The 26,146-nt window shown below is 38.3% G+C and overlaps 2 protein-coding genes and 1 long non-coding RNA gene across 5 annotated transcripts; 2 read left to right on the top strand and 1 right to left on the bottom strand.

The window, feature by feature from the left end:
- The first annotated feature begins 4,275 nt into the window (after window positions 1-4,275).
- On the top strand, window positions 4,276-7,005 carry LOC122657585 (psbP domain-containing protein 3, chloroplastic). Its single transcript, XM_043852330.1, has 10 exons — window positions 4,276-4,435; window positions 4,577-4,643; window positions 4,780-4,889; window positions 4,991-5,056; window positions 5,689-5,769; window positions 5,856-5,938; window positions 6,032-6,107; window positions 6,358-6,476; window positions 6,579-6,623; window positions 6,810-7,005. Exons 1-10 carry the CDS (start codon window positions 4,354-4,356, stop codon window positions 6,834-6,836), a joined length of 756 nt encoding a protein of 251 aa, XP_043708265.1. The 5' UTR covers window positions 4,276-4,353; the 3' UTR covers window positions 6,837-7,005.
- Window positions 7,006-7,958: 953 nt separating this feature from the next.
- On the bottom strand, window positions 7,959-25,035 carry LOC122657804 (trafficking protein particle complex subunit 11-like). 3 transcript variants are annotated; one of them, XM_043852597.1, is made up of 10 exons: window positions 24,931-25,035; window positions 24,530-24,896; window positions 16,626-16,687; window positions 16,043-16,157; window positions 15,826-15,949; window positions 15,217-15,297; window positions 12,509-12,850; window positions 10,921-11,087; window positions 10,005-10,840; window positions 7,959-9,569 (listed from the first exon to the last, which is right to left on the bottom strand). In XM_043852597.1, exons 2-10 carry the CDS (start codon window positions 24,865-24,867, stop codon window positions 8,086-8,088), a joined length of 3,549 nt encoding a protein of 1,182 aa, XP_043708532.1. In that variant the 5' UTR covers window positions 24,868-24,896; window positions 24,931-25,035; the 3' UTR covers window positions 7,959-8,085. The 3 variants fall into 3 exon arrangements, with proteins under 3 accessions (XP_043708532.1, XP_043708531.1, XP_043708533.1); XM_043852596.1 differs by having other exon boundaries at window positions 24,530-25,035; XM_043852598.1 differs by lacking the exon at window positions 24,931-25,035 and having other exon boundaries at window positions 24,556-24,693.
- LOC122657807 lies at window positions 14,806-20,843 on the top strand. The gene is made up of 3 exons (XR_006332365.1): window positions 14,806-14,850; window positions 15,990-15,995; window positions 20,546-20,843. It is a non-coding gene; the product is annotated as an uncharacterized LOC122657807 (long non-coding RNA).
- Window positions 25,036-26,146: the final 1,111 nt, after the last annotated feature.

The raw sequence follows: 26,146 nt of genomic DNA, 5'->3' as shown, positions 1-26,146 counted from the left end.
AAATGAAGCAGAAAATCTCTATTTTCTTACCTTAAAAAAAGGGAAAATTCCAGAAACAGAAACAGAAATATAGAGATCACACAAAGAAAAGTAAAGAAATTTGGGGTTCCCGCGAGAAAACAGAGAAGAGCTTCGAAGCTCCCAAAGAAATATGAGAATTCATTTTATTTCCCTATATTTAATTTTTTATTTTTTCCTTTTTTCATTTCTCTCTCATCGCGGCTTTATTTGTTTTTTTTTTTTTTTTTTTTTTAAAGGTCAGGTAAAGCAGGCCGAAATTGCTTTCGTACGAAAAATAAATAAATGCATTAATTCCAACGTCCTCATTGCGGGCTATTCTTTTTTCTTTTCTTTCCTTTTTTTTTTTTTCTCTCTTTTCTCTCTCTTTTATTGCTTTTTCACTTGCTTCTGCAAACGAAACACGTAATATTCTTACATTTTTTAAATTAAAAAAATATATTGTTTGCCCTTTTTCTTTCTTCTTTCTTATTGTTGATAGATCAGTGTAATCTCAAATTGATCACGGATCAAGGAATTAGTATCGGATTGCTGGAACCGCCGGATCTATATTGGTATTGGCAATCTGCGATACATATTCTGGGGCGATCCCGTATCGATGAATCAGATAGCCAAGGTATACAGGCCCAATATCAGCCGATATTGATCTCGTATCCAATACCAATTCTTAAAACCATCCTCTCAAGTAGAGTATTTTATGGGAGAAAATAATGCATTTAATAATATACAATAGAGGAAGGGTTAGTTATTCGATCACATTGCTTGCAACAATGCGGGGGAGTGTGGCAGTCATTTCACCTCGTGTGTGGGTACAAGGGAACACAATCAGACAATATTTTTTTTTCCTCGATCATAATTAGTGTCTCTATTTTGAAACAAAGTTCCTTTGTCAAGCATGAACCGAAGTCCAGGGAGTCAAGGGATACTTTTATTGAGCATCGTTTGTGTATTACTTCACCTTTAAGAGCACAAGTGTTCTCAAAATGAAGAGACATTTTGAAAATGCGTCTCAATTCCATTCTAAGGATTGGTTCACTTTAAGCGCAACAAAAATGAACTTACATGTCCAAACACATTTTGGGTGTGTTTCTATTCCCACAGAGTTTATAAAGTGATGGAGACATTTCACTTAGTAAATCGATGATGATAATTATTTAGAGTTGTGAATACAAGAAAGTAAAAAGATGAGTGATAATAAAGAGTTAGTAACTCAAAACAACTACATAATTAGTGTCTTATGATCCCATGAAGCTATAAAGATGAATGTCAATGTCTTAAGATCCCATAAAAAATTTCCTAATCAATCGTGAGTAAAGAAACTCCAACAAAATTATGCTTTTAAGAAAAGAAAACTCTATTTATAATCTTGAAATTTACGTCACACCGTAAGAATTGTGCTTCTAATTAACATCTTAATTTCTTCTACCCCACACCTAAAATTATTGATTAAGAAGGATTATTATTTGGCAAAAATGAATTAAGTGCATACTAAGCAATAACTCTAATGAGATAATTAGAAAACATATTGAGAGCAAATGGGTGAATTTAATAAGGAAATTTTTTTTTATTGAAAAAGAGATATCTATCTCTACTTTTTAGGCGTGGGATTATATTAATGAAAAAATGTTCAGATTTTTTTTAAATAAATATTAAAAAAAATTATGTATTTTTTAATTTGAAATTTTGAACCATACTTTGATGTTACCTAAAGTCAGAGACATTTTTCCAAAGGATATTATTTTGCCGAGGAGAATCTATCAGAATTGAAGAAAAAGACGAGAGTAATGAATGGCTTTTTTTATCTTTTTCTCTTTATTTTTATCCAAAGAGTTTCACAAGTGGAAGAAAATCGCTGCACAAGAATATTTATTTAATTGGAAAAGAAATAAGAAATAATTAAGGGGGAGATGAACCTTATCTTAAATCTTGACCAACAAGGCTGGATTTCATAGGAAATCGGTGGAAAATCCATCGAAGAAAAGCAAAATCTCCTCTAATTGATGGCATTGTGTTAGGTGTAAAGACAGGTTTTTGAAAAGCTTGACTGGTTTCCTAATGGCAAAAAAGACAAACTATTTGTATGACTTTTTCTATCCATATGTCTTTCCTAAGCAATTATCTTCACGAGCCAAATGTGATCTGCATACATCATCATCGTTATCTTCATCGTTATTATTTTTTATAAATAATAAATTTATTAAAGGAGAATGTTCTTTATGCTCTAAAACACATGGGGTGAGCGAAATGATCGATTTATCGGTGTGAATGACTGAAATGGCCATCCTGTCCTACCTCATGTGTCTGGACTATAGTTAGCACAAAATGAAAACGATAGGAAAAAAAACAGAATCTTACGATACGGGTTTTAACGATAAAAAATTATAAATGGATGGTCATATAAAATGGTTAAAAAAAAGAGAGAACGATAAAAAATGGAAAACAAATGGTACGGGTTTTAAACGTTTAAACAGAACAAAAAAAGAGCTACTATTCTCACATAAATTAAGGAATTTTTACTTGAAATACATGCTTCTATTTTCGGTATCCGTACATTGACCTTGAGTTGAAAATTATATCATGAAAAATGTAATTCTTCGAATCATCTTTACATCGATGAAAGAATCAAGCCGATCAGAGTTCGAGAGAGAGAGAGATGATCAATTAAGTCCAAAATCTTAAAAAAGGCCAAAAAAAAGAAGAACGTGTTTTAAACATGTTTTAAATACGTTTAAAACGGGATTGCTTGCCATTTACCATTTTTTATCGTATGTTTGATAAGCATACGATAAAACGTGTTTAAAATAATAAAAAATAAAAACATGTTTAAAATGAAATTTTAAACGCGTATTTGCTAATAATTGGACATATCCTGTTCACCCCTGTACACTCCTAGACCGAGAACATCACCCCCATTGATTAAGTTCAAGGTGGGAAACAAGCAAACAAACTCCAATTAAAGTGAAAAGTGCAGGGAAACAATTCAAGAACCGTTGCCAAAAATGCCTTTTTTGTATTGAAAGGATTTAAATTTATTTCTCTCGTTTGTCTTATGAGGGAAAAAGACGGTGAGTGCCTCCTGCCGAATTTCAAAACTAAATGGCAGATAAAATTTGCTGATACGTGAATGAAGATTTGGATCACCGCCTCTAAATTCTTTCTCACCATAAGTGATAAATATTAGGGAGAATGTTTTATGTGTCGCAGCGCAGCCTGTACTCAGGCACATGGACAATCTATGCAGGGAGGCAGGGTGATCATTACGCCCACCCTCATGTGCTTGGGTGCACACTGCGCTGCGGCACAAAGAACACCACCCCTAAATATTAATACAAAAAGCCAATCTGCCAATAGCATCACAAAATTGTCTTCCCTTTGAAATGGAAAAGCACCCAAAGCCATTCTTTGTCGATATTAAGAATGAATAGGCTTACACTCGGCAAGGATAGCCTTCTAAATGGTTGCACAAAGCTTCTGAAGAAGAGATGATCAATATATTCTTCATCACTCTAACAAAAACAACAATTGAGAATTCTAATGAGTCTATGTCGAAGGAAAGATTGGGTAGGAAGACTTAAAGTAATGGCCTACCAATCGATGAAACTATGGTAGGGGATAAAACCTTTTCTCCAAATTAAATTATAGGTTAGAGAACACCACTCGGTCGCACAGTGCATGTTGCCCTTGTGTTGTGATATAAAGGCATGCAAAATGATCGGTGCACCCCTTGGAACCCGGAATTGACCAAGAGTGTGACGGTCATTTTACGCATCTCTAGGTTATGGCACAATGGTAGCGGGTATGACCCGATCGGGTGGCGTTCTTTCTCCCTTAAATTATATTACGAAACTGGGGTTTCACTAGATCTAACCAAATTCCAAGAATAGGTAGTTGAAAATCTTCCTGAAGAGCATATCGTCCATTGGATTAGGTCCCCCACATGTGCGCACGTACAGAGAGAGACAGAGAGTATCTAGATCGACCGTACCCCAGGATCGAGCATATATCGATAGCTGATCGATACCATATGAGTGGTATAGATACAGAGGAGGGTAAAATTATCCAAAAAAATCAGGTATCAGTATTTTGAGAGGTAAAGCAATCTGATCTGTATCGATATCGGCTGAGACCGATACTATCCCGATACTGATACTAATAAACATGGTCTGGGGCTTGAACGGATCATGATACTGACAGGTTGGAGTCGGGTCTTATCTCAGCCAGACAGACATAGAAGGAGCCTGGCCAAGAGCGAGAACCAATCATGTCCATCCATGACCATGAAGTCTGAATTGGAATCTGAGAAATCAGAACCGAAAAAAGCTTCATCCGGAAAGAATGGCGTCCATTCCATCACTGTTTTCCGACTCGGCACTATATCGAGTCGGCGATTCCACACTTCTCCGACGTAACAGAAAAGGTTTTATCAACCTTTAATAACTAACCCTTCATCCTAGTTTTCATTTGATGATGATTTTCTCTCTCTCTCTCTCTCTCTCTCTGTCTCTGTGCTATCGGAGCTCTTGAACAGTTGAACCTATTCTTTGCCCCATTTCTCCAGGCATTTGTAAATGCGGAAATAAGTTCGTTCTCTGTTCCAGGAAAAGTGAAACGGAACAAAAACAAAGGCAATTTCTTCTTCTTCTTTTGTTTTTTTTTTTTAAATTTTCTCTCTGCAACTAGTTCTTAAATTCTCTGCCATGCTTTGTGAGTAGTTTGAGAAATCGATCAATCCGTTCGTTTGATCTTTTCCATTCGGTGCAGCTTGCAACTCCATGGACCGGGAACTAAAAGGAGACAGGCGTTGTTGCAGATCATCTTTGGTGCATTTTCTTTTCCATCCATTGCTGTTGGTAGTGTTTCGGCTGATACAGGTAACCAACCATCTCTCGAAGTGGAATTATTAAATTTTTTTCCCCCTTTTTTAAACTTATTTGAATTTTGGAATATTTATCTCAATTTTTCATACCTTTAGATGTAAAAGAGGATTTCCGTATTTACTCGGATGATACCAATAAGTTCAAGATATCGATTCCACAAGGTAACATTTTAAAACTTTTTGGGTTCACAAATCTCAATTAGAAAGCTAATTTGTTAGTTATAGTCTTATAGATAAGGAATGCCTCCCTTCATTCCTCTTCTGCTTATTCTAATGTAAATTGGATGCAATGAAATAGAGTATCCGGCCTGAAATTTGCAAAAAACAGGGTTGGAAATAGCCATTACCTTATGGATCTTATGGAAATCGTGCATGTCTGTGAATCCTTCCTCCTCTATTCTTTCTACGGTTGAGAGGGCTTATCATGGTGTCTTAAAATAAAATTTGTGTGCCACTATATTGCTGATTCAACTCTTGGTTATGAAGATTAAGCTTTTACATCCTCCTCATTAGGGATACTAAAGCAACTGAGAAGATAGCTAAACATAGATTAGAAGCCCAAGGCCCAAGCACAGTTAGTATGATTTTTCCTCCACAAACAGTTACATTTTATTGTGCCTTCTGACAAGGTTAAGAATGAGTGGAAGTAATCTGTTACTTAAAGTATATATTTTCTAATAATGATCATGATTTGGTTTGTCATACTTCGCGTGTTGACACTACTATTGAGTATAGTACTTGTAAGACTAGAATGTGGGTACTAGCTTGGTGTTAATGTATACATGTTTCTGCAGACTGGCAAGTTGGTGCAGGAAAGGGTGATGGAATCAGATCACTAACTGCTTTTTACCCTGAGGAGACCTCTAGTTCTAATGGTATGTTACTCTGAAGGGTTTTCTGGTGGATCAATCTGTTTAACAGTCGAGTGCTTGATTTATGAATCATTCAATGGTTTTTTCAGTCAGCATTTTAATCACGGGGCTTGGTGCGGATTTTACCAGATTAGAATCGTTTGGCAAAGTTGATGCTTTCGCTGAGAATCTGGTGGGTTTTAACATTTTTCATTGGTTTCTAACCTTCAAGTGGAGAAATCGTCTATATGTTTATCCTGATGCACATTCCAAATAACATTCATAGGTCTCTGGATTGGACAGAAGCTGGCAGAGGCCTCCTGGCTTGGCAGCAAAACTCATTGACTCTAAGGCTTCAAATGGTAATTGCCTCTCTGTGTCTGCCCAGGTTCTTCTGTTTTTTGAAATTTTAGAAATTTAAGGTGCTCTACAGACAACAATCTTGATACTTGGAGATCTAGCTGAACATTCCAAACACTTTGGTCCCAGTTCCTGTAGATGATTACTAGATGGTAGTCAAAAGACATTTCAATGTCTGTTGTGTTGTCCCACCTAACCTTGCTCTTATGAGATTTGCTATTTCTTCTCTTTTGGAATGAACAAATTGAGCAGGCCTATATTACATCGAGTATTCCCTGCAAAATCCTGGAGAAAGTTGCAGGCACATATTTTCTGCCATTGGGATGGCATCAAATGGTTGGTACAACAGATTATATACTGTAACAGGGCAGGTGGGTGTTGCTACAACAGCTTATTCGCTCTTGAGTTTTCACGTAAATAAGTGAGGGATACAGAATATGAATCCAGACACTAAAAGTTGGCTTTATGTGCAGTATGTAGAAGAAGAGTCAGAAAAATACCGATCCAGAATTGAGAAGGTGAGCTGAAAATTCGAGAGATTCTTCATTACCAAACACGGCTGTACCATTGGACTTGTTGAGTACCTTGTAGTACTAACCTATTTGGTTAGCATAATGGCATTTATCCGACTTTCAGTATAGCTGTAATTAAGGACTCATGAAGCTGCTTTGGATTAATTTACTGTAATTCCATTTCTTTTGCAGTCTGTGTTGTCCTTCAGGTTCATCTGAGATGACTCAAGAGGCTGGGAAGCTAGTACATTTGTCTGTTCCTTGCCAATGGTGCTTACTTCATGTTTTGTTATTTCTTCCGTAGTTCATTTTCACAGAGAGGCAAACTGTTTATCTCCCCATAGGTTTGTGTAATCTTCTCTTATTTATTATAGGCAAAATATAAATGTGACAACATTTGATTATTGTCATTTCATAAAATAAAAATAAAACAAAGTTTGATTATTATCACGAGATCATATTTTCTCACTACATTGGGGACTAGGATGGGATACAAATGTTTCATGTGTTATAGGATCCCACAACCATCTCATTGATGAAATTTCAGAACAAAACAAGCTTGGAAATGGTTAAAGAGAGAGTTCAAATTTTCATTACATTACAAGAATACCCCTTCACTGAAAGATAGTGTGGCCCCTGCGCCAATGGGAGTATGCATGGAAGCATCAACAAAGGTGGGATGTATGCATGTCAATATACGTGTACTCCCAATTAAAACTCTAGTTATCGTACAACTGGCACTCTCACTGGGTCCCCCCCCCCTAAGGGTAGAAGTGTCCTAACATGCTGAAAAAACGGTTTTCATTTTTTATTTTCAAACCTCAAAATGGCACACGAATCGACCAATCCGATTACCAATTCAAATCGACCAGAATTGACCGGTTAGGAAAAAGCGGGAATCGGTGTGAATCATCCAAATCGATCAATACCAACATGAATCGACCGAGCCAGTTCTGATTTTTGAAACCTTGCATGGCACCAGAATTGCGATTTCCTTCCCTCGCCCTCTAACATAATAATTGAAACTCTCTTCAGACAAAATGTGGACTCATGGGAAACCTCTGGCCCTAATTTTTATTATTGAAACAACTAATTAGTCCATTGTGAAGTCACGTATCCAATTTTAAGGGAATTCCCAAAAAAAAATCTCAGATGGCAACCAAATTCAGCCTGTATAATTATCTTTGTTGCCCACTACTGCAAATTTCGCCAATCAATAGAGGTAAAGATCATCTTGATACAAGGTCACATATTTTAGAAAAATATTAGCCAATCATTGGCAAGTACAGCTTAAATGAGTAACTTAAAATATCACCACTGGCAAGGGACCCAAGAAACAAGCAAACAGCTGACCAGCCGTTGAAGATGAGATCCTTGAATTCAGCAAACAATTTTTGAAGTGTTGCATTCGCAATTAAAGATTTAAAGAAAGGGTTTTCAATTGTTGGGTATGTAATGCAGACTTTACTCAAGTAGCAATGGGTTCTAGTGACTTTGACCCCACATCATCCATCATAAATTGAGGCTTGCAGGGGAAGACAAAAATGGTGGACGCAGAGAACGATGGTTGAAGTTCAGCGGAGTATCTCACTGAGGTTACTGTAACCCGGGGTAGCTGTTGCGAACCAGATACCAAGGGCACAACCTTGTAACCAAGAATATGCTCAGACTTGGGCAGAACAAAAATTGTGTCATTGTGAAACCCAGACAACACAAAGCTCTGAGAGTCCGCCAGTGAGTATTTGACCTCTTGAAGCAACTCTGTCTGGTTCCGAATTCTCACATAGCATGTGAAGGGAGATCCAAGGATGGCCTGGGGAGGGCATTCCAAGCTCACAATTAAAGGCACCATCTCCACATTTACATCAGGGAGCCTGTGTCTGGTTAAAACCTCAGTTGCTGTAACACTGGAACGAGATTGCTCTTCAAACCCAAACTTCCTACTCCATCTCAGAGACACTGTACCCATGGCAAGTGTTGGAAAATTTAACTCAGGTATGACGGAGAAAACTTGTCTGAACTCTTCCCCTGGCACAAGAAATGCATTATCCAGTGGAATATCACCTCCCTGCTGCACTGTGCATGAGCGTCCAATCTCATCATCGTCCATTTCAATGGACATGGACATCAATTGCAAAGTAACATCACTGCAATTCTTAGCACTGACAATGAGAATACTGGTTTCATTCAGAGCCAGTGATTGTGAATGATCAGAATCAGGTGCTAACTTGATCTTTGAGAGCAACAACGGGTGCCGCCTGTATGGCAGCATAAAACGATGGCCCATCACTACAGCAGTTTTCCCTTCAATTTGAATGCTTTTGTGCACATGAACTTTCTGTGCCCCAGCTTCACTATTTGGGAGGTAACCCAGTGAAACATAGAGCATGATAGGTTTGGGTCTGTTCCATTTGATTTCTAGTTTGCAACACCAGGAGTCTCCCAGTTGTATGAAAGGAATGGGTAACAATCCAAAAGACTGCTGGACCTTCTTGATATTATCCATACCTGCTTGAGATTCACCTTCGCCATCTGGTTCAGAGATGCCAAGGAGCTCAACATGGTGACTGTCCATTGAAAATGGTTCTGTTTCCCTTGGACTAACCAAACCACCTCCACTAGCATCCACCAGATTAATCTTTAACTCACCAGAATAGATGGCATGGCCCTTGGAGGTCACAGTCACAGGAACCAAAAAGCGTTCCCCAACTAATGCAGGGCCGGTAGCACCTAGAACAAGATCAACTTGTGGGTCTGGCTCTTCAACTTGTACAACCTTCTGCCCAGAGAATGCAAGGGCAGGATCCTTTGTTGGAAAGGTCTGTACAAGATCCTCAAACTTCCAAAGTGGCAAATCATCCATTGAAGCAGGGCTCTCGGCTCGACAACAGATTGTCAAGTGGGGTCCCAATTTTGCAATCACTGAGAGGCATTCAAGCTTCCCGCTTTGTTCTGAAGTCATGCAGTAGGCATATATTTACAATGATATAAAATGCAGGAAAAGTGAAAATATGCTTGCACCAGTACTATCATCACACATAATTTGGAAGAGAAAAAAAAGGGGGGGGGAATATATCTGAACAGTACTATCACCATACAGATACAATGAGGATTGTACTGCACACATGGAATACATGCAGAAGTAGGGAGGACCAGAACATGGTAGATAATAAGGCCTACCTAGATCAAAATTGTACTCAAGTCAGACGATCTAGGAACCCAAAATCACATGTCTCTTCCTCCGTAATTCTTCCCCCATCCCTGCCCCTCTTTCATTGAGAAGAAGATCCCCTAATTGCCATTCATTGGGAATGCTGGCATGTATTCCATGTGTACAGTAGAGATTAGACAATATTAGTACGATATCAGAAGAACAGAGAGATCCACCTGATATGACGTCAAATGTCAACCGTAGCCATTTGTTTGTAACCAGACTTAGATTTGGTGCAGTCTTTAAGCGAGTAACTGTCTCCCCAACAGAACTTGCTACCTCGGTTTCTTTGGAAGCACTGGCAATGGTGAAATTACATTCTGACTGATTGAATTGGATTTCTAACTGATCAATCTCAACAGAATGGGGCAATTGTGATAAAAGTGACAGTGTAAGTGAGATAGATGCACCAGGTTTAACCACCTGCTCATGGAAAGCTACTGAAGCAAGAAGTACTACCCTTAAAGGGCTGATGAGATCAATCTCCAGATGGAGGGGTTCATCATTGGTTATGGCAAGGATACAATTGCCTTCCTCTGATGTCGAAATGGGTTCCCCTTTCACGAGCCCAAAAACTTCTCTGTGTATCATCTCTCTCTGAGGAAAAGCAGGGGGCCCAGCTGGCCCATATTCTCCTTTACACCTGGAGGACTCAGCAGCAGATGATATAGGCAAAGCAGCCATTTCAAGAGAGAACTCAATGAAATCTTTTACTGAACCTAGTCTCCTGGAGCACTCACGCAAGTAACCCAAGACTTCCCAAAGCAATGTAATCCAACCCTCCTGCCTGTACAGACTAACAACGCCATCAAAAAGGTTCTTTGCATTACCAAATTCACCAAGAGTAAAGTATTCTCTGGCCATCTGATTCCCGCAGTAAGAGGCCATCCTTCGGGCATTAAGGTTATCATATGATTCAAAAGACTTCTTGAGCAGAGCAATAATTTCATAAGAATCCTGAAACCTCTTCCCTTCTGCAAGAGCATACTGAACGTACTCTGCATCAGTAAGGCTGCATGGCAAATGAAAAAGTATGTGTTAGTAGAGATGGGAGGAGACAAGCCATTCTGACAACCACTTTACAAGACTTACATTTGCATCACAAATGCTTCCCCTTGCTCCAGTAGCCTAGCAAATTGGCCCACAAAAACTGATTGTATCACAGATTCAGAGCTACTCTCAATCCTTTTTGAGGTTTCTGATGCAGACAAAGCAACTTCCAAGCAACATCTCTTCTCCCTCATATAGTGAGCTGCTAACTGTTGCCAAATAAAATATTGTTGTTGACGTTAAAATAAGATAAAATAGAGTATTATGAACAGTTCCCCATTCTGTTTGGTTGTCAGCATTACGTTTGTAAAAATATATGAGACCTGAGCTTTCATCTCATAGTAAATAGGTTTCTCTAACTTGCATAACAAGAATATAGTCTGAAACATTTTTTTGAATTCAAAAATTGGATCAGATGAATGAAAACATCCAATAACTGTACTTCTCTTTTTTGATCATTGAATGTACCTTTTATAATTGTCGATGCAATGCTAGATATTTATCCAAAAAAAGGCAATGCTAGTGACTGGGATAAGCAGGTGTCAAGCATCAGTAGAGAGTACCTTCTGAACAATAAAATAATGGTAATATTTTCATCTACTTTTGAAAATAATAGTTTAATATGGCAAATTACAGCAATACCCCCTCATGTTTTTTTACTTCTGATATCTCCACTTAATTCACATAAGCTTTCATAAACATCCCTTATAAAACTGAGATAAGCATCACCTAGACATGCAGTTTAACAGAAATACTTCACTTATATTTACCAGAGTTCTACAAAAATGTACATACCAGAAAAAAGTTTCAATTCATTTTGGTCTTCACATCAAACAATGACGGGGGAGGGTTTTGTCAACTGAGAAAGGGTTTTCCATGGGCATTCATTATCACTGAACATACTTCGATGCGAAACCACTCAGGAGACCTCTACCCTTCATTTTTTTTATTTGAAGATAAACGGCAGTTTTGTCCTTAACAAATTTGTTTATATTCCTTGGTCCATTGGTCTAAGCATGTCAAGGTAGTTTTGGCTTCTCTCTTTTTTTTAATCTTTCAAAGGACAACAAACATTTTTATTCAAAAGGGAGAAAAAGGATGGACACAACACAATGCTAATACTACAACAGCAAAAAGGTCTCCCCATGAATACAGGACGAGACCACTCAATAGGAGGACCCACAGCCCCCAAGTAAAATTAAAGATCCAAAACACACAGATATCTAGCTATCATTGTGATGTAAAATCATATATTTCATAACACACATAAGATCAGTGCTTGCATATATCTGAGAGAAAATATGTTTGAGAGAGACAGTGCAGGGCAGGTGTCCTAAGCCACCAATGTATCATCCAAAATAGAAGGCATCATCAGATGGTCCTAGCCATTGAACTCCTCGGAACATCAGAAATAGTGTATACGACAGGCCAACGAATGTCAGTAATCAAATAATTAGATTCATAATTTTAAGTTGAAAGAAAGCATGCATGTCCATGTGTTCCATATAGATAAGGCAGCTTCATTCCATCCTCCTCTCCTGCCTGATTATTCCTTGTAACACCCTTCTTGAGAAGAGGGGAGGGGGGGGGGGGGGAAATCTTTGATATCAAAGGTAAAAAGGAGACCCACCTCATAATAGTAAGCTGGGTGGAATTCCCACTCAGTCGAAGGTTTCTCTGATGTGCCTAAGATAAGAGAAGCATTGCCTGGGATGGTTGCAGCACTTGTCTCCAGTAACTCAGCAAAGACCAAATACTGCCGGCTCATCCAGTCCCAGTGAAGGAAAACAACTTCTGGTGCTCCCACAAGAGTTTTATAAGATGCAATGTGTTGTCGGAACCACATAACTGCTTCTATGACCTTCCCACCATGCAACAACAAGGTTGATATCTTAAAGTGCAATAGCTCTACAACTGTTTTTATCTCGACCAGGCGTTGAATTGCTGGCAACCTTGTTGATGTCCCAACCATCTAAGACATAAAAATTGACTTGTAAGTACAATCTACAAAGGAAAGATTTGGATGAAACATATGGATTCAAGCAGCTCTTTCAAACAGACAAGTGGGAGCAGGGAAGAGAGCAAATGCAGCTAGTTATAATGCGCTTCATGGTTCTCAGAAATTTTCTGGTTATGGCCCTGCAGCTTTAGGCTATCGTGCCTGATTTCTTGGGAACCACAATAAGTCCTATGAACCATACATACAGTCAATAAAATTTATAGTTTTTGAGTTGTGTACAGGAAATTATTAGATGATTAAAATGGAATATTCAAACATCCCACCATCTTAATAGCATCATGGGTCCTGTCAAATCCAATTCCCCCTCACAATGAAAAGATACCGTTCACTGTTGTGCACAAAAGCAATTGGTCTTACTCATTCATTATTACAACCCAAGCTCATTTCCATTCATTATTACAATTGGGTTGATTGACCACCCACTCAATATTAAGAAATCCACTTGCTATAATCAATCCAAACATATCATGAATCCACACAGCTAAGTGAAACAGAGTTGTATTACTTTAGTACTAAACTTCATGGTCTCAAAAAAGGCTGCTTACAACTTTATTTATAGACAAACTAAAAATCCTAGCTGGATTAGGAAAACTACAATCCTATTACATCTCATACCTTAAAAGTAAATTCATATAGCAATTAGCTATTAGAACTTTTAAACCAATAACATAAACTGGAAAGTAGAAAAGAACTAGCCTTATAAGCCTAAACATACTAAAAACTGAAAAGAGAAGGACGAGGCTCTTAAAAAGCCTACAGTTTAGACCTTTTGCACTTGTTATTCCCACATCTCAAAGAGGGGTGAGCCGCATCACAATCATTTGACCAAAAACCAAATGCTTAATCGATTACTAAATTCATTCTTTAAAAAATTAATATTAAATATTGATGGTATATGTCTGGTCTTCTATGTCAGGAAACTAAAACTAGGAAAACAAAACTAGAACTTACTTCAATAAACATTGAAAATTCTTTTTTTTTTTTTCTAATTTTTTATGATCTTGTTTGGTTTCATATAAAATTTACACATAACCACACATGTTAATCAATTTCGTTGCCACCTCTGCAGTGTGGCCCATCAACAATTTGACCTTTCCCTCACTAATTTAAGTTATAAACACATTGAATTTTTAAGTGAAACCAATTTATTTCAAACCAGTTTGCTTGCCTGTCAAGGGTCGACACTGTATGAATATTAAAACCATTACAAATTCAATAATTTTTTATGCATAAAAGCTTACGTTGACTAGTAAGAGGATGCCCGCATTCTCCAAAAAAAGTCTTCAGTTCACGTTTTTGCTCATGCATTATTACAATTTATGGATTCTATTAAAATTAAGGTTTCAACAAGCTACTCAAAATTAGGGAGTAAGCCAACATCAAGTAAGCTCACAGACCCTAAAATCAATCTTGTTATCTGCCTCACCCTCTGCTCATAAAACACTTTTAAGGATTTAGGATGGCATGCCGAAAAGAATAAGGAAATGGAAAAGCTCATAGGTGTTTGATGTTTTTGCAGAACATTCAAATATAAGGTATTTCTAGAAAAAACATTCTTTGGTAAACAGGATGGTGTGAAGAAACTGACTTGACCTGATGTGCATGGGATGTCACACCACCAACTTTACTCAACAACCTAATAGTGTGTCAATTGCACTTTATTGTACATCCTTGATAACAGTAGTTATTTTAAATGAAGGGTTAGTAAAAAAAACGATGAGGATGTAGCTCTCACAGTAGAGCACATCAAGGGTGTAAATAGAGAACGATATTAAAATAGGATGGATAAAGTGGAGAGATGCGTCCGGAGTGTTGTGTGATCGACATATTCCTTTAAAACTTGCAGAAGAATTTTATAGGACAGTCATATGACCAGCTATGATGTATGGTGCAGAACGTTGGGTTGCTAAGAAGCATCATATAGATAAACTCAATGGAGCTGAGATGAGGATGTTGAAATGCATGTGTGGCAAAACTAGGAAGAATAAAGGAATGATCAAATTAGAGCTGATTTGGGAGTAGCTCCAAAACATGTTAAGCTACGAGAAAGTCATTTGAGGTGGCATGGCCATACTCAATGGAGGCCTTTAGATGTTCCCATAGGGAGGAGTGATTTGATTCAGCTTGAAGGAACTAAAAGAGCTAGGCACAGACCTAGAATGATTCTAGGAGAAGAAAGGAAAGACATGCATAGCTTAGAAGTATGACCTCGAATAGAGCTGATTGGAGGGTACGGATCCATGTAGCCGACCCTATTTAGTTGGGATAAGACTGAGTTGTTGTTGTTGTATTTCTTTTTTTGAGTACATGAAACATACCTCACGTAGAGCACGGTATGCATCTTCATAAAACCTCAAAGCTTCAACCCAGTCTCTCCGAAATTCTGCATATACAGCAACCTGCAATTTCATTAGTTGCATTTTCATTAACAGAAATTCCCTCACAAAACCAAATTTTGGATACGATATCTAAGATCACAGGGTTTGCATGTTGCAGAAATCAAGCATGAGATGGTCTGTATGTCACACAATAATAGCTGTACAAATAATAGAAAAAGACAAGGAGACATTTGAAGCACTCGCCTCTTTTCAAAGGTAAAAGAAACTCTCAACGCACATTTTTTGGGTATATGGAGAAAGAATTAAAAGTAGAAGAAGAACCGGTTATCCGAAAAATAAACAAAGAACAGTAAACATAATAACAAAAGCAGTGAAGCATTGTTCCCCAATCAAATCAGTAACTTTTTGTTAAAGAAATCAATATTGCTTATTGGAATCAGCTGTAGGCAAGGACTCGATCCATAATTATGTTTGGGTATCCACAAAGTCAATACAGGGTTTGTGCTTTTCAAAATTAAAAATGATGCCTATTGTATTAGCCATCAAACATAAGGTAAATTAACAGAAAAAAGAAAAGTGAGTCCTAACCTTAAAGCAATAGCGGATATTCAACTCAATAAAGTTGAAGTTCTTCTTCTCAATACGAGTTTTAATCCTTCGACCTTCATCCCTGTAATATATATTTGCTAGTTCAGCAAGTGCGCTGCCCAACCTGAAAGGTTTAGTCAATAAGATGTTAGATTCACCGACAGATTGAGGTTTTGGCACGGAACTGAGATTTTAATACATTAAAAATATTGCTTGCCTTTTAAGTGATTGTTTTAGTTCTGATGCATCATTCTGGATGAAGATAAGATGATACTTGGAATCAACTTCAGCACGCTTTCGCAGGGCAATCATACGGTCTTCAGTGACTTCATCTGCATTGACCATAGAGTTATTTAGATTTAATATCATTTCTATTTCCATTATCACTAGATTTAATGAACATAATACTTTAAAGTCTACAATTCTAAACAGACTCTTGATTTCTCCCTCCTTGAAAATCCTTTGAAGATCCTCAGCAAAGCTATTAAAAACATTTTAAATTCTCCCAAAAAACCTCCCAACAAAAAATTCCTGGAAATTAAAATAGAAATTAGATGTAAAATGGTAAGAATACCAGAAACCTAGAATCAGAAGTTATGCAAAAGCATGACCAAAGAATTTTGTATGGATGTGAGTAACGTTGATGTGATACCATCTGAAAACTTGAAATCCAAAGTACAAGCCTCAATAAAAATTGCAGCATACTGACAACTTGCAGGTCATTCTGAATTAGAACAATGGCTTCATTGAAGAGAGATTTTAACAAAATCTGATGGGAATGGCATGATAAAACGGCATACCCTTATCAGTTGACTGAACAACCACCACAACCAATTTAATGTTCCTTCCACGAAGCACAATTCTGCAGACAATAAGAAACATATAATGGAACCATACACAAAAATAAACCTTAACATTTGAATGAAACATTGAGGGAAAGGAAAAATATATAGAATATTGTTTAACATGATTGTGGCCAAAACAACAAAAAGAAATTAAACAAAGTTGTTACAACTGCTTATCCTAAAAGCTCGAGCTGTTAACTAAGAGCCACAACAATGCATATCAACACACAACACCCCCACACATGCAGGTCCACACGCACGGCTACGCATGTGACACCATCAGGTGGTACCAAGGGGGCACAACAACCCATAACACAAACCCCTCGCACTTACCAGGGATCAAATATCCAAACTCCTGGCTCACCATCAGGTGGTACCAAGGGGACACAAACCCCTCGTACTTACCAGGGATCAAACATCCAACCGCCTGGCTCTGACACCATGTTACAACCGCTTATCCTAAAAGCTCGAGCTGTTAAGTAAGGGCCACAACAATGTATATCAAGTATCAACAGACAACAAAGGTAAAATTTTCAAAACCACACACTATTACCCAGGAATAAAATAATTGGCAGCAACAAAATTCAGCCATGTTTTTACCAGTTTTAAATATTTCAAACACATGGACCTAAACCTGGTTAGGCCCATGATAGTAGTATTACTAAAGGTAAGAATTTTAGCTGAATCAATACAAAATTCATCCAATTACAAGGTTTTACAAGGAACGTGAAAATTTTAGTAAATTAAACCAACTAGTTCATTTTTTATTTAGTTTGGTAAGTCTAAGAATATAGCTACCAACTACCAGAAGTTTAGAAACTACAACTAGCGTACCTCATGTTTCAAAAACTACGTTTGGGGTACCCTTTTCTATATTTACAACTTTGCCCATACCATCACTTCCAGAAACTCCTCCCCACCACTACCTCTTCTTCCTCCGACGGAATGATCGTGGTCTTTCGGCCGGAGGGGGTCACTGCCACTACCATTGCTGCCTCGAAGGAGCAGAACACTGTCAAGCCTCCCTGTTGTCTCCCCCTGCCACCAGCCTTTGCATCTCTCCCTCCCCCACCCTCTGCATCTCCCGCTTCCCTACCCTTTCATCTTCCTCCTCCCCAGCCTCTGCTCCCTCCCTCCCGCACCCCTACCCTACCTGCTCCCTCCCGCACCCCACGAATCGTCTCTCTCTCTCTCTCTCTCTCTCTCTCTCTCTCTCGGTTATGAGTGGGCCAAAGGAGGAAAAAGTATATGGCCAAACAGAATATCCGTGGGCAAAATTGATCTCAAACATAAAATGTATGAAACATGAGGTACCCCAGGTGTAGTGCCTCTAAAAATTATGTACCCCAAGTGTAATTACCCTAGGAAATTTGAATGGAACATAACATGCTTTCCACAAATACTGTCTCTAACAAGATTTGGTAAAAATTGGGCAGTGTAAGGCCAACACCGAACAAAAAAAGTTATGAATAACCACGTTGGATCTACATGGAGACCATTGAATAAAATCACCTGGTACACTCCATGGGTGAATATAGGTGGAGGATTTCTGCAACCTGTGACTTTTTCCTTTTCTCTTAGGAAATTCAGGAATCTCACTATTGTGCTCCTTTGTTGTTATCACAGTAATTAATCCATCTGAGACAGGTCCACATCAGAAAATGATCTGAATGTCCACTAATTTAGAGGTTTGGATGAAAATCTCGAAACCAAATTTTCTCTTTATGGTGATGAATAGAATCACTTTGCAACTATACCTTTAGTGTTGATGCAAAATAAACTTCGCGAGTGGTTGCTGCCTGTACCAAGCCCGGGATTACAGAGGGTTGGTGCGTCAGGTCGGCAGCCGGCACCTGAAAAACCCTAGCCAAACCCTTTTACATGGATACTACAACCTTATATTATAAACATTATGATAGGGTCTCCCCCGACAAAATAAGCAACGTACTACAATATTACAGTACTACCCAGGTATAGTGAAAAGTGAGCAAGGATTAGCTAGGGCGTCCCCTCTAAGCGTCGACTCCCGGATGTGGTGACAAGTAGGCAAGTGTTCTTGCACCGTAGACGAGTGCAGGTAAAGAAGCTAGTCCAAATGCGAAAAATTAGATTAGCATCTTGGAACATTGCATCTTTAACAGGTAAGAGTCTAGAATTGATGGATGTTATGAGGAGAAGAAGGATTAACATAGCCTATATTCAAGAGACTAGATGGAAGGGTAAAAAAGCTAATGAGCTGGACGACTTTAAACTTTAGTATACGGGGGGATAAAAGTAATATAAGTGGAGTGGCATAGTAGAGAATAAAGATTTAAAGATTGATATGGTGGATGTTAAAAGTTTCGGAGATAGAATTATATCCATCAAGCTTATGTTGAAGAGAGAGATTGTCAATATAGTTAGTGCTTACGTACCTCAAGTAGGATTGGATGAAAGTAGTAAGTTGCAATTTTGGGACCACATGGATAGATTAGTGCAAGGCTTTAGTCAAGGAGAAAAGATTATTACAGACTAACAGAGAGTGATCTAAATGGATATGTTGGGAAAGATCATAGAGGTTATGAAGGTGTACATGAAGAATATTGTTTTGGAGAGATGAATAAGGAGGGGATCTCAGCTTTAAATTTTGTCATAGCTTATGACTTATCCATTGTAAATGCTTACTTTAAAAAGAGAGAGGAGCAATTCGTTACCTTCAAAAGTGGGCACCAAAAGTAGCCAAATAGACTTCTTCCTAACTAGGTGTCCGAAGTAAAAGAAGTTTTAAGGTGGATAAAAGTAGGCAAGGCACAGCTGAGGTCCCAATAGAAGTGTGGAAGAGCTTAGGAATCAGTGGTTTATCTTGGCTAACCAAACTATTTAATAAGATTATGAGCACAAGGAAAATGCCAGATGAATGGAGGAGACGCATCGTGGTTCCAATTTAAAAAAATAAAGGTGATATTCAGATTTGCATTAACTACAAGGCATAAAACTAATTTTCACTATGAAATTATGGGATAGGGTTATTGAAACCCACCTAAGACAATAAACTACTATTACGGAGAAACAATTTGGTTTTATGCCAGGAAGATCCACAACAGAAGCTATTTACTTACTTAGGAGACACATGCAAAGATTTAAAGATTGCAATAAGGATCTCCATATGGTCTTTATTGACCTAGAAAAAGCTTATGATAGAGTCTCTAGAGAGTTCATCCGACAAGTACTTAGAAGAGAAGTGTTCAAAGTAAATATGTGGGCATAATTAAAGAAATGTATGATGCCATGATGGTACGGTGACAAGTGCATGAACTGTGGGGGACCAAGGTAGTGAATTCCCAATTACAATTGGGTATTTGGGTTGCATCAAGGATCAGCTTTAAGCCCTTATTTGTTTGCACTTACCATGGATGTTAACCATAGACATTCAAGATGAGGCTCCTTGGTGTATGCTTTTTGCTAATGATATTGTTTTGTTGGATGAGACAAAAGCAGGGATTAACACCAAGCTGGAGTTATGGAGATCAACCTTGGAATTAAAAGGTTTTAAGATAACAAGAACGAAAACAGAGTATTTGGTGTGTAACTTTAGTTGCACTAAGATGGATAATGAGGTGTTTAATACTGATGAGAGGGAGATTCCGCAAAATGATTACTTTAGGTATCTAGGCTCAATCATAATAAAGAAGGTGATATAGAGGATGATGTTTTAAAGAGAATTAAAATAATATGTATGGAGTGGAGAGGTGCATCCGGAATGTTGAGTAATCAATAAATTTCTTTAAAACTTAAAAGGAAAATTTTATAGAACAGTCATACGATTGACTATGATGTATGGTGCATGTTGGGCAGTAAAGAAGCATCATATAAATAAACTCAGTGAGGATGTTGAGATGGATGAGTGGCAAAACTAGGAAGGATAAAGTAGGGAATGATCATATTAGAGCTGATTTGGGAATAGCTCTAATACATGATAACCTACGAGAAAGTCGTTTGAGGTGGCATGGCCATGTTCAACGGAGGATTTTGGATGCCCTAGTATGGAGGAGTGATTTGATTCAGTTTAAAGGAACTAAAAAGCCCAGGGCAGACCCAAAATGACCTTGGGAGAAGTGGTGAGGAAAGACATGCATAGCTTAGGCCTTGTATCAAGTATGACCTCGAATAGAGCTTATTGGAGGGCAAGGATCCTTGTAGCCGACCCCATTTAGTTGATGCAAAATACCCTTTGATGTCGTAACATCTCCAGCACCAATGCTATTTCCTATTCCATTGAAGTGGAGATACTAAACATTAAAAGAAGAACTACACTATGGGGGCATGGTTCTATATTAATTGAGTAGCACCAGAAAATGTTTTTGTTATTTGAAGTTAAGACAACACAAGATTTTAGTTAAATTAGTGGTTATGTACGAGTTTTTCTTATCTTGATTTTTAAAAACACTAAAGGAGTTGTAAAATTTGTGAAGAGAACAAAAACAGTAAGTTCAGGACTTAATTAAAATTAGGAAGTCAGTCTTAAGTGTTGATTTTTAGTATTGTAGTTGTCTTTTCTTTCTTTTTCTGGTACAAATAAGTTAGGCTTATTTCCTTTATATTCTGTTTTTAGCTCTTTCTTTTAAGCAATTAGGAGCAGAGGATGCTGAGATGGATGTGTGGCAAAACTAGGAAGGATAAAATAAAGAGTAAATTACTTGTACACCCCTACTATGGCCCGATTGCTTGACACCTCCAGCTTTGAAACTATTACTTGAAGCCCTATGAAACATGACGGTGTTAAATCTGCTGGTAGTGGTTGAATGGAAAAGTCTACCCTTATGAGCTATTCAACTGAAACCTGTGAAGTTAACCCATCAAACCACTTCCACTTCCCCTCCATCGCCCATCATACAACACCCCAACCCCACCAACCCCGCCATCACATACCCCAACCCTACTACCAGAACTGCCCCCCCTCACCATCACTATGCATCTCTCCCCTCCCCTATGCACCAGGCCTTGCACCATGGTAGGAGGTAGCTACATAACCACATCAGTCAATAAAGTCTCAAAATCTTCGTCTCTCCCCTAAGGCGACTCCTGTTGCAAGTTGGAAAAGTAAAGATAAACTCCCTTTCCAGTTTCTGTCAATCAATCCCGAGATAAATCTAACAGAAAAGAATAAAATAATAAAACGTAAACAGAATACCCATTTTATTCTAATCAAGCAACAAAGCTTTAGACCAAATCTAAACAGATAAAGGGCATAACAGCGCAAAAACATGGCTCTCTTGCACGTCTGAATGTCTGATATAGTTGGTCTGCCAGCCTGCAATAAATAGATGGGACCAAGAATGAGAAGAGTGATTGAAAAAAACTAGAACATGGTTTTGGAATTTTCGGTTTTCCAGGTACCATTTGGAAGCAGAGTATAGGCATCGATCCCTTAGTTAACGAACTGCAATTCAAAGCTCATTCTGCAAGTCTCTTTGGAACCCCATCAAACCACTTCCACTTCCCCTCCTGAAAACTGTAGCACCTTGCTTATGAATCCCCAACTGAGAAGCGGGCTTCAATATCATGAACCTAGAGCAGAGGCTGTGTTGAATGTTCAGCTCCCTTCACTACCATGAAGCCCCTACAACGCTATAAAATGAAGGTAAATCAATAGAATAGCCAGAAGATTGAGGGGGTTTTTAACATTTTCACAAAAATGTATAATGTGTTTTTATGAACAGAATCCCCTTCAATGGTTCGCAGACACCGGCGGTAGGATCACCATGGGTGCTTGCTTCGTTTTCTCCGGCGTCTGGAAATCGCTTCGTCTTCTCCAGCATCTGCAAATCGCCACAGCAGGAGCAGCAGAGTGGAGGGCTTGCTCAACGATGAAAGGAAAGGTTCCTTTACTACGGCCAAAGGGTAAAAGGGTCACTTCACTACCTTTAAAGGTAGTTTGGGCATTTACGATTTTTCTAACCCATGACTTCATCACTAAAAGGTGATTGACTAACGGACAAGAGCTACTTGTAAGAAATCTTATAATGCACTGGGTGTTCAAGTAATAGTTTCAAAAGTTGGGGGTGTCAAGCAATCGAGCTATAGTACAAGGGGTGTACAAGTAATTTACCCTAAAATAAAGAATGAACATATTAGAGCTGATTTGGGTGTTACCCCGATTCAAGATAAGTTACAAGAAAGTCATCTGAGGTGGCATGGCCATGTTCAACAGAAGCATTCAGATGCTACAGTTTAGAGGAGTGACTTCATTCAACTTGAATGTACTAAAAGAGCTAGGGGCAGGCCCAAAATGATCCTAGGAGAAGTGGTGAAGAAAGACATGCATAGCTTAGGTCTTGTTTCAAGTATGACCTTGAATATAGATGATTGGAGGGCAAAGATTCATATAGCAGACACCATTTAGTAGGGAATGATGCTAAGTTGTTGTTGTAATGTTTTTTTTCTTTCTACTATTTTTATTAATCTTTTGTCTTTGCAAGGATCCATGTAGCCAACCCCATTTAGTTGGAATAAGGCTAAGTTGTTGTTCTTTTAAGTAATTAGGAATTAAAAATAATTAATTTCAGGTTGCAAGTTCAAAACATGGAACCAGCCTCTCCGCGAAGCGGGGGTAAGGCAGTATACATTTGCCCCTGCCAGACCCTGCAGTAGTAGGAGCCTCGTGCACTAGGATGCTCTTTTTGTTTTTTTAAGAGAATTTCAGGTCTTTTTCAGCCTTTAAAAGGGCATGGGGCATTCAAAGCATGTATCGGCTGTATTGGAGGCTTGAAGCTGCTTTTACTGAACTGAAGTTGAGCTGTTTCTGTTCCCCAAGTTGTAGCCTTTTCAGATTCTAATGATTGTTGTTGCTTGCAAAAAACCTTGGTGAGTTTTAACTCATCTAATTGTATCTCATTTTTCTTCTTCCACTTTTACTTCCTTTTTCTCTCACTTGTCTGTTGCACCTATCCTATACCCACAGTGATGCAGCTCAAAGGTAAACTCAAAAATATATAGAATATTTCTATTACCAAAATGAAGAACCAAGTACAAGATAACAAGGGTCAAAGAGGACCGCTTAACTAAAAGGTTAGAGACGATCACTTAACTCTGGGGTCGCTTGAGGACTCACTCAACCACAAGGGGACCTCAAACTCAAATGGGGACTCAACCCAAAAGTGGGACTCACTCACTATAAGAGGTTACATTGGATTCAAATTCTTCTTCTCTCTCTTTTATATTTCACAATACAAATATATATAAAGGGAGAACTAGCCGTTGGAAAGAGAGTCATTGGAAATTAATGACTAGTGACATTTATCGCTTCATCACACAGTCACCCTCCTTCCTCCATATTTTCTCTACAAAACCACCTTCAAACAACACACGCAAAGAGAGTCCTATTCAAATTGTTGAGGTTAATCTGTTATCTTATTTCCCTTAATAAAATTGTTACTTATAATTAAAAAATGCTTTCCTTTTCTGATAATCATACAAAGGGGGGAGTGACCACTAAAGTTGAGGTAAAGTATAATGTAGTAAGTTGAACTGTGAAAAGCATTCCTACCACGAGATCAATTCCTTTCCTCAGCTTTTATGAGGTAACACCGGCATAAGAACATTCATTCAATTAAAAATATATATGATAATAATTCCCGTTACCGTGACTGAGACTGAGTGCCATAGAACTGAAGCAGGTTTTTCAACGATTCACCAATCATACTCCATTCTTACAGGAGAGAAACAGGTAGAAGGTCTGCTAAAATGTGTCCGGGGTGAAAAAATAGCTTACCAAATTTACAGTTTGAACTACTGTCTAACCGAAAGAGAGGTAGTAGTTATTCAAATGAAATGTCAAGTACGAGGGGTAAAAAAGCAGGGAAAGAAGAGCGAATTCGTACTTTAGGTTTTCAAGATCGGTGCAGACCTGTAGCCACTGTGCAGGATCGCCAGCGACCTGATCGGAACTAAACAAAGTAGCAACAACCGCTGGAACCTTGATTCGATGCTTCAATAACCAATCTCTCTTCAAAATCCCACCGGGCTGACCAGAATCTGCAGTTTCCTTATGCGTCCTCCCCAATACCGAGATCTTCGAGAAATCCGGCAACGCCAGAGTATTGATAGGGGGCTGCTCTGAGTGAAGATAAGTTGAGATTGTTGGATGGAGCTCCGGACATCCTACCAAAGAAATCAGAGTGACTGGTGGAGTGCGGAACTCTTCGGCGTAATCTTCCATACTATTCTGCTATAGTCGAGATTGCAGAAACCGCCCTCGTTTGAAGTTCAGGTGCGCCAGTCGAGATTTGAATGATTGCTAGCGTAGGCTAGGGCTTTTCATTTTGTGTCACATCGATCAGATTTGATGATGAACAATGCTATCTGAAACGAAAACCCAAGGATCTGCTAGATAAATTCCAGTCGGTCAGTTACCAAAAGCACCTTAAAGATAATTTTCCTTTCCAATATGTTGAGTTCGCAGTGTTCTCTATGACCGCCCTCGTTTGAAGTTCAGGTGCGCCAGTCGAGATTTGAATGATTGCTAGCGTAGGCTAGGGCTTTTCATTTTGTGTCACATCGATCAGATTTGATGATGAACAATGCTATCTGAAACGAAAACCCAAGGATCTGCTAGATAAATTCCAGTCGGTCAGTTACCAAAAGCACCTTAAAGATAATTTTCCTTTCCAATATGTTGAGTTCGCAGTGTTCTCTATGATCACTTTGTTGCAGGAGTCTGCTTCTCCACCATACTGATAACCTGCGAAGCTGCTGCGGTGAGAATTTTAAGGGCTAGTTTCGTTTTTACAGAGAACATCAGCCATCCTTCCATAATTTACAAATGAGACAGGGCTCTCCACGACGGCAGTGTAGGAGGAATTTGCATGCCACATCAATGGCTATCCGGAAAAAATTGTATCATTCACATTATTTTATTTTTTTTTTTTTTTTTATTTTTTTTTTTTGATGAAACACATGGGATTGACATACTTAGACGGATCTTTAATTATCCCCTCAATTTAGGCAAATTGAGGCGATAAGTTTCCTACTTATACCAACAAAGATCTCGTGTGAAAGGGAAACTGTATTCTAAGCCTTTTTTTTTAGCAAAACACTACCATGATTTATTATTAAGATAAAAAATCCCGTTGGAAGAAAGCCCAACGGACGCAGAAAATACAAGAGGAAAAGGAAATTAGCCATCGTACATTGGAAAGAAACAAGTTTGAGGCCCTAATAGTAAGATAGTGGGCCTCGCATTTAATTTGTGAGGAACAAATCTAAAGAAAACTGAGACATTAAAGCCCTAATATCACCTAAAATCATATATGTAGCCCAAACTATGGTAAAAGACTTTCATCAGAAAAAAAAACTATGGTAGAAGACGTCATTGATGAAAGAGAAGAAATAACAACCTCGCAATCTGAAAGAAGAATGATATGTTATAGCCTGGCAATATGAAAAAATAATGATATGTTGCAGCTCCATGCGACTAGGAATAAGAACATCATCTCTTA

The sequence above is a fragment of the Telopea speciosissima genome, chromosome 4 (genome assembly GCF_018873765.1).
Source record: "Telopea speciosissima isolate NSW1024214 ecotype Mountain lineage chromosome 4, Tspe_v1, whole genome shotgun sequence".
In the NCBI taxonomy this organism is placed as follows: Eukaryota; Viridiplantae; Streptophyta; class Magnoliopsida; order Proteales; family Proteaceae; genus Telopea; species Telopea speciosissima.
Note: the sequence above shows the minus strand (reverse complement) of the source record. Positions and strands in the feature narration are given on the sequence as shown.

Bases quoted from the DNA above. Each gene is read 5' to 3' on its own strand.
- LOC122657804 (XM_043852596.1), bottom strand. From the start codon at position 24,867: ATGGAAGATTACGCCGAAGAGTTCCGCACTCCACCAGTCACTCTGATT. The intron at 16,688-24,529 runs GTACGAATTCGC...TATTGTCTGCAG, and splicing joins ACCGATCTTGAAAACCTAAA to AATTGTGCTTCGTGGAAGGA. The intron at 10,841-10,920 runs GTAAGTCTTGTA...TTTGCCATGCAG, and splicing joins GAAGCATTTGTGATGCAAAT to CCTTACTGATGCAGAGTACG.
- LOC122657585 (XM_043852330.1), top strand. From the start codon at position 4,354: ATGGCGTCCATTCCATCACTGTTTTCCGACTCGGCACTATATCGAGTC. The intron at 4,644-4,779 runs GCAATTTCTTCT...CATTCGGTGCAG, and splicing joins GAAACGGAACAAAAACAAAG to CTTGCAACTCCATGGACCGG. The intron at 6,477-6,578 runs GTGGGTGTTGCT...CTTTATGTGCAG, and splicing joins TATATACTGTAACAGGGCAG to TATGTAGAAGAAGAGTCAGA.